The following is a 12,551-nucleotide window of genomic DNA, read 5'->3' on the forward strand; positions in this document are numbered from 1 at the left end:
TTAAAGACTACACTTCAGACAGAATGGCCCACAAACAAACAGCAACTGAAAACCACCGCAGTGAAGGCCTGGCAGAGCATCAAAAAGGAGGAAACACAGCGTCTGGTGATGTCCATGAGTTCAAGATTTCAGGCAGTCATTGCCAACAAAGGGTTTTCAACCAAGTACTAGAAATGAACATTTTATTTACAATTATTTAATCTGTCCAATTACTTTTGGTCCCTTTAAAAACAGGGTGGCACATGTTAAGGAGCTGAACCTCCTAAACCCTTCATCCAATATTAATGTGAATACCCTCAAATGAAAGTCTGAACTTCAACTGCATCTGAAATGTTTTGTTTAAAATTCATTGTGGTAATGTCTAGAACCAAAATTAGAAAAATGTTGTCTCTGTCCAAATATATATGGATCTAACTGTATATATGCAGTGTGTATATGTATAAATATGTGTGTGTGTGTGTGTGTTTTGATTCCTTCATGTTATGACTTTCATTAGCATTGAAGCCCTTTTATGTATGTATTTAAAGAAACGATGCACGATTGTAAGTTCTGGCTCTGTGGCACTTGGGGAACTACGTTCTTAACCCCTTAGTCAGGGCCGGACTGGCCATCTGGCAGTTCTGGCAATTGCCTCATGGGCTGGTACCTGCACTGGGCTGCTCTTTCACTTGGTGTCTCCTGTTTTTTTTCTGCTGTGTAGGGATCAACGCCACACTCCTTCTCCCATTAGTCACACCTGACCTCCTTTTCTTCACATTCACGTTATGCATGTGAAGGATGAAAGAGGAGATAACGCCTCAGCCAAGTCAGCATGATCATTACCTACGGCCAGCCAACTTCACAGGAGCAAGCTGAGGTATGTTGCTTCCACACACTGAAGAGCAGCAGCACGTTAGTGCAGTAACCATCCATCAGTCCAGCTGGTGAGGACCTTTTCCCTGCTTGCAGGAGGACATGTTAGGTGAAATGCTTGTCCTCTGCCTGTCCAGCAGCTCATGCCTCTGATCTGGTGCTTCCATCTTGCTACACATGATCTTCAGCGTGCGAGCCACGGTGCATGATGTCACTACCATGTTCCCCCAGTCAGGTGCAAGCTGACGTCAGCTGCCAGCCTCTGGTCAGCGGCATATATGGCAGTCTGGATGTGCGCCGACGGTGGAAGGGCACTCCAACTCTGAGCCCCCGTGCACTTGCACCAGCGATATGTCCGCCCATGCCATTACTGATCCCTGTGGCACCTCATTGTTAACTGTGATCCAATCTGAGTGTGTTCCATTAATAACCACTTTGTTTCCTATCACTGAGCCAGTTGTTAACCCAGTTACACATATTTTCCCCTGGTCCCATTGCTTTCATTTAATGCACTAACCTTTTGTGTAGCACCGTGTCAAATGCCAATGAAAAGTCCAGATGGACAACATCCACTGTGGTTGCCGTGTTTATTGTAGAACTTAGCTCCTCATAGAATCTGATCAGATTAGTTTGCAGGACAGATCCCTCCTAAACATATGGTGATATTCGGAAATTAGGTTATTCTTATTGAGAAACTCCAGGATAGCATCTCTTAGAAAACTGTCAAAGATGTTGCCCACAGTACTGGTTAAACTTACCGGCCTAAAAATTCTAGGCTCAGATGTTGTCTACTTCTTAAATATTGCTACCACGTTGGCTATGCGGCTGTAACGCTGGTGGGTGAATGTAACTGGTGGATGTGGACCCACTGCGCCACAGGACGGGCTTACCCTGGAGGGGTGTGACCTAGGTGTCTACTGAATTTTCACTAGAGCCTCTGGGCTGCCAGTAGACACCAGGGTACCACTGCAGGTCAGTCCCCGGGACTGCAGCAGCAGACCGGAGGGTCAGAGACATGGGTACTAGGTACAGGATGGCAAGGACGAGGTCTGAGGTCAGGGCAGATAGCAGAGGTTCAGGATACCTAGCCTAGGTCGGGAGTGGACAGGTCAGAGAGAACAGAGATATGAGCCATGTCAACAACGGGAGAAACCAAACACACATGAACTAACAGGACACTAGCAGAACAAACTGACTAGAAACCAACATTTGGGCCAAGAGTGGTGGGAGGAGCTGCCTAATGTAAAGCCTGTTTGTATGGGAGAGGCCTAGGAACCTAATCTAATTTGTGGGGGGTTTCCACTGTTTGGTACATCAGGGGCTTTCCAAACGCGACATGGTGTCCGATCTCAATTCCAGCCAAAAACGTCAAATGGCGCTGCTTCCCTTCCGAGCTCTGCCATGCGCCCAAATAGTCGTCTACACCCACATATGGGGTATCAGCGTACTCATGACAAATTGCACAATATCTTTTAGGGTCCTGTTACCCTTGGAAAAATAAAAATTGGGGTGAAAAGATCATTTTTGTGGAAAAAATATGATTTTTTTAATTGTACCGCTGTACATTATAAACTTCTGTGAAGCCCTTATGGGTTCAAAGTTCTCACCACATATCTAGATAAGTTCCTTGGGGGTCTAGTTTCCAAAATGGGGTCACTTGTGGGGGGTTTCCACTGTTTAGGTACATCAGGGGCTCTCCAAACGTGACATGGCGTCCGATCTGAATTCCAGCCAATTTTGCATTGAAAAAGTCCTTCCCTTCTGAGCTCTGCCATGCGCCAAAACAGTGGTTCCTCCCCACATATCAGGTATCAGTGTACTTAGGACAAATTGCACAATAACTTTTGCAGTCCAATTTCTCCTGTTACCCTTGGTAAAATAAAAAAAAAATTGAACCTGAAGTATTTTTTTTGTGAAAAAAAGTTAAATGTTCATTTTTTTTTTTTAAATATTCAAAAAATTCCTGTGAAGCACCTGAAGGGTTAATAAACTTCTTGAATGTGGTTTTGAGCACCTTAAGGGGTGCAGTTTTTAGAATGGTATCACTTTTGGGTGTTTTCTATCATATAGACCCCTCAAAGTGGCTTCAAATGTGATGTGGTCCGTAAAAATAAAATGGCGTTGCAAAAATGAGAAATCGATGGTCAACTTTTAACCTTTATAACGTCCTAACAAAAAAAAAGTTTGGTTCCAAAATTGTGCTGATGTAAAGTAAACATATGGGAAATTAACAACCGGCGCATGCTCAGTAGAGATGGGAATAGCCCAGCTCTTGAAACAGAGGTCATTAATGATGCTTGGTTTCAGGGAGGGGGCAGAAGCTGTGGCAGTGACTACAGCCTCTGCCCACTGATGACACTTTGTTTCAGTATCCCAGCATGCACTGGGATTTTCTAATGAAGCGTCAAAGAGGAAGTAGAAAAAAATAATAAAGCAGTTAGATAATGTAGTGAGGGAAGATTAGATTATGACATCAAATACATAGGGATTTAGGATTAAAATTAATGTATTAATGTGTTTCGGACCACCCCTTTAAGGCTACGTTCCCATGATGAGCTTTTGGTGTGTTTTTGATGCTGTGTACTTTTGATGCTTACAGTTTCAGCAAAGTGAATGAGTTTTATAGAAATCTTCTGCCCACCGTGATTCTTTTTAACTCAGCATAAACTGCGTTTCAAGTCTGCAGCATGATAATTTCTCTTGCAGGTACGTTGAGTTTTCTGTATGGAATTTCTTCATTGACTAGATGCGTTAAATCTACTGGTATAAAACTTGTGCGCATTCTAAGTACTGTATGTATCTGCAGTGGAAACGCATCACAAACACACCTAAGTATATCAATAAAGTTTTGCCAAAGCCAAATACCAGAATGCCTCAAAAACAAAGCAGCTTTATTTAAAACATGACACACCAACAAGAGACAAAAACTGCAGCGTCAAAAACGCAATAAAAACCTGTTAAAAAAAAGCACACAAATGCAATGAAAATCTGCAAGTAAACTAATATTGGGGACAGAAATTCTGCAGCATCAAAAAACTCAACAAAAACGCATCATGGGAATGTAGCCTGTTGCCAAGTGCACACATTGAGTAATTGGTGAGTTTTTACCTCCATATTTATAAGCCAAAACCAGGAGTGGGTGATAAATACAGAAGTGGTGACGTGTTTCTATTATACTGTTCCCCTGATTGTTCCACTCCTGGTTTTGGTTTACAAATACTGATGTAAAATACTGATGAAATACTCAATGTGTGAATGTAGCCTAAGGGGCTAAAAAAGTTGTAATATATATCTACTGTGCACACACATTTTAAAATCATTTGTCATGTATTAATCCAATATTATTTTGTATTTTCTAGTGACCTTGGAGCAGTTTGCATTGGCTGTGGAGAATTGTCCTGTACCAGAGGATCAGAGCTTACTAATGGAGGTATAGAGGACATCCCATTACAGCTGTATTAGTTGGTCTTTACGGTTTCAGTATTTAACCCTATTACTTTTGCACATAGAAACATTTATTCTCCTTCATCCATCTTTTTACAGGCTGTGTAATGCCATTTCATTATCTTCTTCAGTGCATGTTCAGCTTTTCATTCTATGGATTGTAACCAAAATGTTTTAATTCGCTAACAACAAATAGAAATCAAATGCAGATGAAAATGTCAAGGTGCAGAAACACAAAGAATGTTTGAAATGTGCATAGGTTGTCATTACAAAAAAGAGTAAAAAAAGGATAACTCCTGTAAGGGTGAAGTCAGATGTCATGACTTAATTGCAGTTTCATGGTGTAATTTAGAAACATTGCTGCAGAACTGTCAAGAATTAGCAAAATCACTGGAAAGCTACATTTTTGATTCACCTATATCGAGTACATCAGGCAGTCAGAGAGGTTTTGCATAATCCACAACCTTTTTGGTCTTAAAGGGAATCTGTCACTCTGTTTGACCTATCTAAACTATTAATATGGGCACACAGGTTATAGACTGCTGGGGAGAGGGATTCCTGTATGCAGGCTCGGACTGGCCCACAGGAGAGCAGGAGAATCCCCCGGTGGAAACCTGTGTAGTAGTGGGCCACCACCCTCTTATATGAGCAGTACTTGGCACAATATACCTGAATCACTATGTACAGACAGAGGCAGCATCTTATTAATTTCACAATTTGCCCCGTTCATTGTTATATAAATTTGTGATTGAGGATAATGTCACATTTGGATGTAGCTGAAAAATGGGGCCCTGGAGTTGGTTACTGGTGGGCCCTTGGCACCCCAGTCTGACACTGCCTGTATGCCTCATATCAGGTGCCTCTTTGCAGATGAATCATCTTTTATCACTTTATATAAATGCCCTCTTCCGGGCTCTTGGGAGGACGCTGCCTGGTAGATAACTCTGCCTCCAGAGATTATGTTACATAAAAGGTGGAAGAAGTCAGAGAGCAGCAGCAGCTCTCACTCTCAGATGTCAGTTTCTTCTAAAGGAATTGAGAATGAAACAGCCAAGCGGCGGCCACTGATTGGCTGCAGTGCTCATGTGACATAATGTCCCGACATCACTGGACTAGCGCTGCATCGGAGCTGAGAACAGGCTGTTACTATTTTACGTGTAGTAATGTGGTGATTGAGAAGGGGCTGTCCAAGCAGTGGACAGCCCATTTAATGATGCTATAATCCAAGCAAAAAAATCCTTGTTTGACATTTTGCATATGGTTTATTCTCCTGAGGTCATTTTGTTGCATTTATATGCAATTTTGAAGGAAATACTGTGACAAGAGCAAATGTTATTAACAATGCTTTTATTTTAAAATTTTAAATAAAGCAGGATACAATGGTGCTGGAAATATATAGTTATATTGTCTTTTATATTGCATTGTTATTTGTAACATTCCATTTTTCATAAGTTTTAACCATCTGTAACATGCCTGGGCATGTCAGGACAAAACTCTATATGCTAGGTAAGGTCATTAGGAAGTTGTGTGTAGAGATAGAAGCAGAACAAATAAGTACAGAAGCAGAGCAAATGTGTCAGACTGTGGTAGAACAGTTGGGTCTGGTTCACACTGCTGCAGAAACAATATAAAACATGAAATACTATGTTAAAATCCCATTAATTTGATTTTAAACATTACTCCAGATTTGAGGTCATTCTGTGAGTTTCTGAATCCACACCATGACATGTTTGCTGATAAATTAGAAGGAAACTTTGCAGATTTCACCTTATTCAGTGTAATAGGGACAAATAAATACACAAGTGATAAATCTACAAAATTAGGAGGAAAGCAGATGAAGAATTGTCAGAATTGTTGCTGCCAGTCTATACACATTCCTCAAGAGATATCAGTGTTTATGTCTCGGTGTCACAGAAAACAGAAGCGACTGATACAGAAGATCACCTTAAACATTGTAAGACAAACCATGAAGATAGATACCCCAAATCACATAATACATTGTTTTAGCAGCAACAAAGACAGATACAGAACATCACCAGTAGTATTGGCAGATCAGCTAGAAGGATAGATACAAAAGACCACCAGTAACATTATCAGACCAACTAGAATGATAGATACAAAAGACCACCAGTAACATTGTCAGACCAACTAGAAGGATAGATGCAGAAGACCACCAGTAACATTGTCAGACCAACCAGTATGATAGATACAGAAGACCACCAGTAACATTGTCAGACCAACTAGAATGATAGATACTGAAGACCAGCAGTAACATTGTCAGACCAACCAGTATGATAGATACAGAAGACCACCAGTAACATTGTCAGACCAACTAGAAGGATAGATACAAAAGACCACCAGTAACTTTGGCAGATCAACTTGTAGGATAGATACTGATGACCACCAGTAACCTTGGCAGACCAACTAAAAGGATATATGCAGAAGATCACCAGTAACATTATCAGACAAACTAGTAGGATAGATACTGAAGACCACCAGTAACATTGTCAGACCAACTAGTATGATAGATACAGAAGACCACCAGTAACATTGTTAGACCAACTAGAAAGATAGATACAAAAGACCACCAATAACATTGGCAGACCAACTAGAAGGACAGATACAAAAGACCATCTGAAATACTGTGAAGTCAACTAGTCAGATTCTCAGATCATCTATGAGAGCAGACATAAAAATAAATGCCTAGTAGAAGAAGTCTGTCTAATAATAATGACTATGATAGGAAATCATTTAGAAAATGTCAGACCAGCAATTATTTTAAATTCAGAGGTTATAATTAATATGGTGTTAAACCAACCTGGTAGTAGGCTGCAAACAACAGAAGAAGCCTAACATCCAGGATAGAAATTAATTATCACCTTGGACAATGTCACACCAAAGGCTATGGAGCAACTGGAAGCCGAAAAGACGAGCAAAAAATTACCAGGAACATTGTTGGTGTACCAAGCAGTGCATCAAAAGGATAGGAAGTTTAGGGTGAAATAAGAACAAATATGGACAAGTAAAGGTCACTCAGGGCAAGTCGTGTACACAATTAGCTGACTGCCATACATACACAATCTGCGGCACATGCATGTTTCATGAGATCCAGCAAAGTGAAAATGGTCTCATGCTCACCAGATCACAGATGATGACGGATCACACAAACCCACTGACATATAATAGGGCAGGTAGACGACAGAAAAAAATAAGGGGAAAGAATAGTGCTGAATAATGAGATAAGGAAAGATTTGTTCTGGGACACAATATAGAAACATACAGTAGATTTGTAGCATGAAGTAGTGTAATTAATATGAAACTGGGGATTTCCATATGATTCTATTTATACATATGATTCGACCACGTGTTTGCAAAAGTATGAGGATGCAAAACAGAACTTAGTCAAAGTTCTTTTTTTATTTTGGTAAATATTGAAAGTGCAGGTAAAAGTGGAAGTCACCTCACTTGTACATAAAGACCTTCTTCATTTGTAAACTTTATATTTATTAAAAATGAAATGATTTACTAATTAAGTAAAATAGAAGATGTAATATCAACTTTTTATTTTTTTGGCACCATGTTCTGTGTTCCTGAGTTGAGTCATTTGTGAACAATGGCTACTTGCACTGTGATTGCCAGTGTTGTAGCTGTGTATTAAAGCACATTCCAGTGGGGGTTTCAGCACTTGCGTGGTGCTCCTAATGTAAGGTCCTTGCCTCAGTCTTAGGCTAGGTCCATATTGCGTTAACCCATAGCGTTGACGGGCTGCGTTAATGGTATAGCATAACGCGATCGCATTATGCTATACCCACTAGCGCAGATGATTCATCTGCGCTAGTGGTGACGGAGCCTCAGACGCTGCAGCCCGCGTCTGAGGCTCCGTCACTGAATGACTGCACATCGCGAACGCGTGCCGCTTTACGGCATGCGTCGCGATGCACCTGATAATGGGGGTTAATGGCAGCGTTAACGGACTGCGTTACACCGTGTTATGCCGCGGTGTAACGCAGTCCGTCTAACGAACTGCCATAACGCAATCCCGACCTAACACTCACCCTTTAGCAGTTTCACCTTTTTTTTGGCTCCGCTTCAGATCTGCAGCACTGTCTTATGACCACAGCTTCTGAATGTCCTGAAGTCAGAAGCTATGTCACAAGCTCTCAATGCAAGTCTATGCAACCCAGGACGAGGCCAGAACTCCCATAGACTTATATTGGGTTGTGACCTCTGGCTATCAGTGCATAACGTGAGTAAAGTGCATGAGATCTCATGATATGTGTCACTAACATGTCAGCATGGTTGCTGGCCGCAACGTCATGCACTACTAGTCCCTGATAACTCAAAGCAGTAAAAAGTGTTGTTGAAACGCGTAGGGATTATACTCCAGGGTGCTTGTGATTGACATCAGTGTTTAGCACCAATAGTGCCCACTATATCTAGTGGTCACTTCTACTCAAGAATATGTTCAGCATAACCAACAAGATGAGTGGTTGTGCTCAGATGTAATGCCCGCTACAACTAGTGGTCACTCTCATTTATATAATAGATATTAGACACTGGTGTGTAGCACACGTATTGCCAACTACAACTAATGGTCACTTACGGTACATATATACGTATATGACAGACATAGCCATCAAGATGAGGGGTTGTACTGGCATATTGGTAGATGCTGCTATCTAATCTAGCTAGAGTTGCTAATTATTACATAGCCTTTCATCTAAGCATTGGCTGAGATTATTTCTTGCTATGTGGTTTACAATGATCCCATGGTATTTAATTTTTTAGGTCTATTTAAAATATTTTTTAAATCGACTACGCTCCAACTGCTTGATAGATTATAGCAGCAAATCAGTTGCTGAGCAAATTGCTTATTTATTTGGCCCTGTGAAAAGCTATTTTCTTTTGGGCTTTTTTTGTCTTTTGTTCTATGGTTGCATAGCTTAACCCCTTTCCGACCAATGACGCCACATAGGCGTCATGAAAACCTGTGCCATTATGACTAGAGATGAGCGACTTTGCCTTTTTTCGGGTCGAGTCGGGTTTCATGAAACCCGACTTTCGCAAAAGTCGGGTCGTACGCAATCGGCCGATTATCGTGAAAAGTCGAAGGCCGACTGAAACACGAAACTCAATGCAAGTCAATAGGGAAGAAAAGTCGGCAGTGAGTGGAGGACAGGATACACACCTACAGTGCCCATTTTAATGCCAAAAGCATCAATTCTTATTACTTAAGCTTGTCAACCTTAATTTACTTTATAATAATAGTTAGGCATTGAAAACTGGGGGTTATTTGGCTAAAGTTGTGGGGGGGTAGGTCTGGCTCCAGATTTTCGTGGGCCCAGGGCCAAAGAGTGTCGCTGGGCTCCTTTAACACATGCCACAATTCATGATCCTCTGATATGGCAGAGAAATAGCGGTATAGTACAATGAAAAATACTTCACTTCTTACATCACATGACTGATATCCATTTTAAATTCTCCAATAGCTCCAAAAACGGACAGTATATTACGCCATGCAGTATTATGGCCACCGCATAGTGCGCCATGCAGAGTAATGAGGCCCATATATTTCTCCATACAGAATCATTGGTCCCATATAATGTTTGATACAGTATATGATGAGCTCCACATAATGCTATAGTATATGTTGGTCCCCAAGGATGAAGCTCCACTGTCTTATGGGCCCAAATAATGCTCCATATATAATGGGCCCCATTTCTAATGCTGCAGTGTATAATGGGCCCTGTAAATGCTGCTCCAGTGTCTGATGTCCCCCATTTGGAAAGCTCCAGCATATGATGGGCCTCACGGATGATGCTCTAGTGTACAATTGGTCCAAATAATGCTCCATATATAATCTGCCCCATTTACAATGCTCCAGTATATGATGGGCCCCAAGGATGATGCTCTAGTGTCTTATGGGCCCAAATAATGCTCCATATATAATGGGCCCCATTTCTAATGTTCCAGTGTATAATGGGCCCTGTAAATGCTGCTCCAGTGTCTGATGTCCACCTTTGGAATGCTCCAGTGTATGGTGGGCCCCATATATCATTCTCCAGAGTATGGGGCTCCCCAAAAATTGCTCACAACCTTTAAAACAATTAAATAAGTCTCCTCGCTAGGGAATCCCTGTACTCTGGACTCCTCATCGTCCCCATCTTTCCATCTCTCTGCACTTGGACTGTTTAGGCAGAGGGCACACGGACGTGATGTCATCGCGCTCTCTGACCAGAATGTCACTGTCAGGAAACGCGGAAGACGTCACGGCGGTGGAGCAGGGAGAGATAAGTATTTCAACTTTACAAGTGCTGTGATCCTGAGCAAGCAGGGGGGGCTCACTCATTGGCGACGGCACTGGCACAGGGCCACTCATAGTAAGGCGGTGTGTCTGACGGGCCCTCCCACCGGCAGAGCCACTTTTGCGTACTATGGGGGGCCCTGTGCCAGTGCCGCCGCCCATGAGTATGCCCCCCCACCTGCTCAAGGAACCTGCACTTTCATCTGCACCTTCCTCTTTGTCACCATGTAAGGTGGTATAGTGTGCGGGAAGGGGAACCTGAGTTTCATCAGGGTCAGATTCTGGCTGTGTAGAGTGCGAGGGGAATGTAGTGGTCTGGGTCAATGTACCAGCAGAATCATCTAACAGTGGATGGGCATCAGTGCACTTGTGGCGCCCCCAAAAGTACGGTCGTCACAGTGGCATTACCTTCCTCCTAGGGAGTGTGATGTCATGCTTGGGAGCAACGAAGGATCTCTCTAGCAGTTAAACCAACACACAACACAGTTCCCACTCCAGGCCAGCAGGGAGAGCTCTGAACCTGACTGCTGAGGAGCTGCTCTCTGTGGTCGGGAGGAGGGAAGTTAGGGCAGTCTGTGAAGGGAAAGTGTGTGGACATGAGGAGGGGAGCTGGAGGATGAGCAGAGTTAAGGCTCACTCCTAGCTGGAGTGCATGGTCCGGATTCCGGTCTCCGAGTTTGTAGGGACACTGACGGTCCTGCAGCAGAAACCGGAGGAAGTAGCAGCTGTAAATGCTCTGTTCCCAACTAAGGCTCGGACGCCCCAGCAGCGACGTGTGTGAGCCAGAAGGAAAAGGCTATGGCTGCCTGCCATATGAGAAAGTTCCAAAAGAGAGTCAACAGGGGTAACTGCAGTGAACTCAGTACTGCGAGTACCTCAGATAAGCGCTAGAACGGAGGCCACACTACCTATCTGCAGAGAGAGAATTCCTAATTTGCTTCCAGGCTGACCAACGTCTCCATCTGTACTCTGGGTCCTGGACGGCACCACTTACCAAGTACAGGTAAAGGAACTGCACGACTGTGTCTGTCATCTTTCTCCTGCGCCTAGCGCACGGCTCTGCTACATCCTGCACTGCACACCATCTACCAACTCTTTCATCTGCCCTGTGACTACGGCCCTACCTGTGCAGGGCTTCTACATCTTAGCTGCACCACAACATCTGTCCCAGAGAAGCGACACTGCAGCGCTGGTCAATCTGATCAGAAACCACAGGTGGCGTCACGTATCATTCACCTATAAACGTTATTCATCCCTTTGCATGGACGCCCAAGGCCACAGACCGGGTCACCACAACGTGACACATCCCTCTGAGACACCGGCCCGGTATCTATTAACCCCACTGCCCTGGCTGGCGACCCACACTCCATGTCAGATTCATCTTGGACAGGGGAATTCACGATTTGACTTGATAACCCAGGCATGGTATGTGAGAAAGAGCTACATGGACTAAAGTGAAGTGTGGCCTGCTGCATCATTCACTTTTGGTGTGGGTGAAGGACACAAGGAAACGGGTTCTTCCTGACCAGGAGCCAGCACTTGACGACTCAGTGCTTGCATTTTTTGAAACTTCAGAAGAGGAGGGCATATTAGCTGGAGTCTGTTTCTGCAATGTAAGCCAAAACCAGTTCCTGATGCTCCGGCTTTAAAAGCGGTTAACCTACTCCCAGAAAAGGTAGCCTTCCAAGCCTTCCGGAGCCAGACCATGATGCAGTCTCAACACTTCCTGCCTTAGCTGCTATTGTGCTTTTGCCACTACCAGCAGATGCACCACCACCACCATCAGTACCAGCTGGCAACCCCCGCCCACTTCCACGGCCTCTTCCACCATACTTCCTCATTTTTGGGAAAATGTACCCAAAGTACCACCAGCTATATGGTACTGTAAAACAAGGTACAAGGTGTATATAGTATTGGGGAGAACTTGAATCTCCCTAGAGATTTTAGCAGG

At 43.2% G+C, this 12,551-nt stretch overlaps 1 protein-coding gene across 2 annotated transcripts in view; it reads left to right on the forward strand.

Annotated features, from left to right (window-relative positions):
* The window catches only part of ACOXL (acyl-CoA oxidase like), a 756,489-nt gene that overhangs the window by 597,152 nt on the left and 146,786 nt on the right, over positions 1–12,551 (forward strand). For both annotated transcript variants that reach the window (XM_073557722.1, XM_073557721.1), the window contains exon 17: positions 4,212–4,282. In XM_073557722.1, the coding sequence (XP_073413823.1) occupies positions 4,212–4,282 (71 nt within the window). The remainder of the gene's footprint in view (positions 1–4,211; positions 4,283–12,551) is intronic.

The sequence above is a fragment of the Dendrobates tinctorius genome, unplaced genomic scaffold (genome assembly GCF_039654945.1).
Source record: "Dendrobates tinctorius isolate UK_male_01 unplaced genomic scaffold, ASM3965494v1 ptg000250l, whole genome shotgun sequence".
Lineage (NCBI taxonomy): Eukaryota > Metazoa > Chordata > Amphibia > Anura > Dendrobatidae > Dendrobates > Dendrobates tinctorius.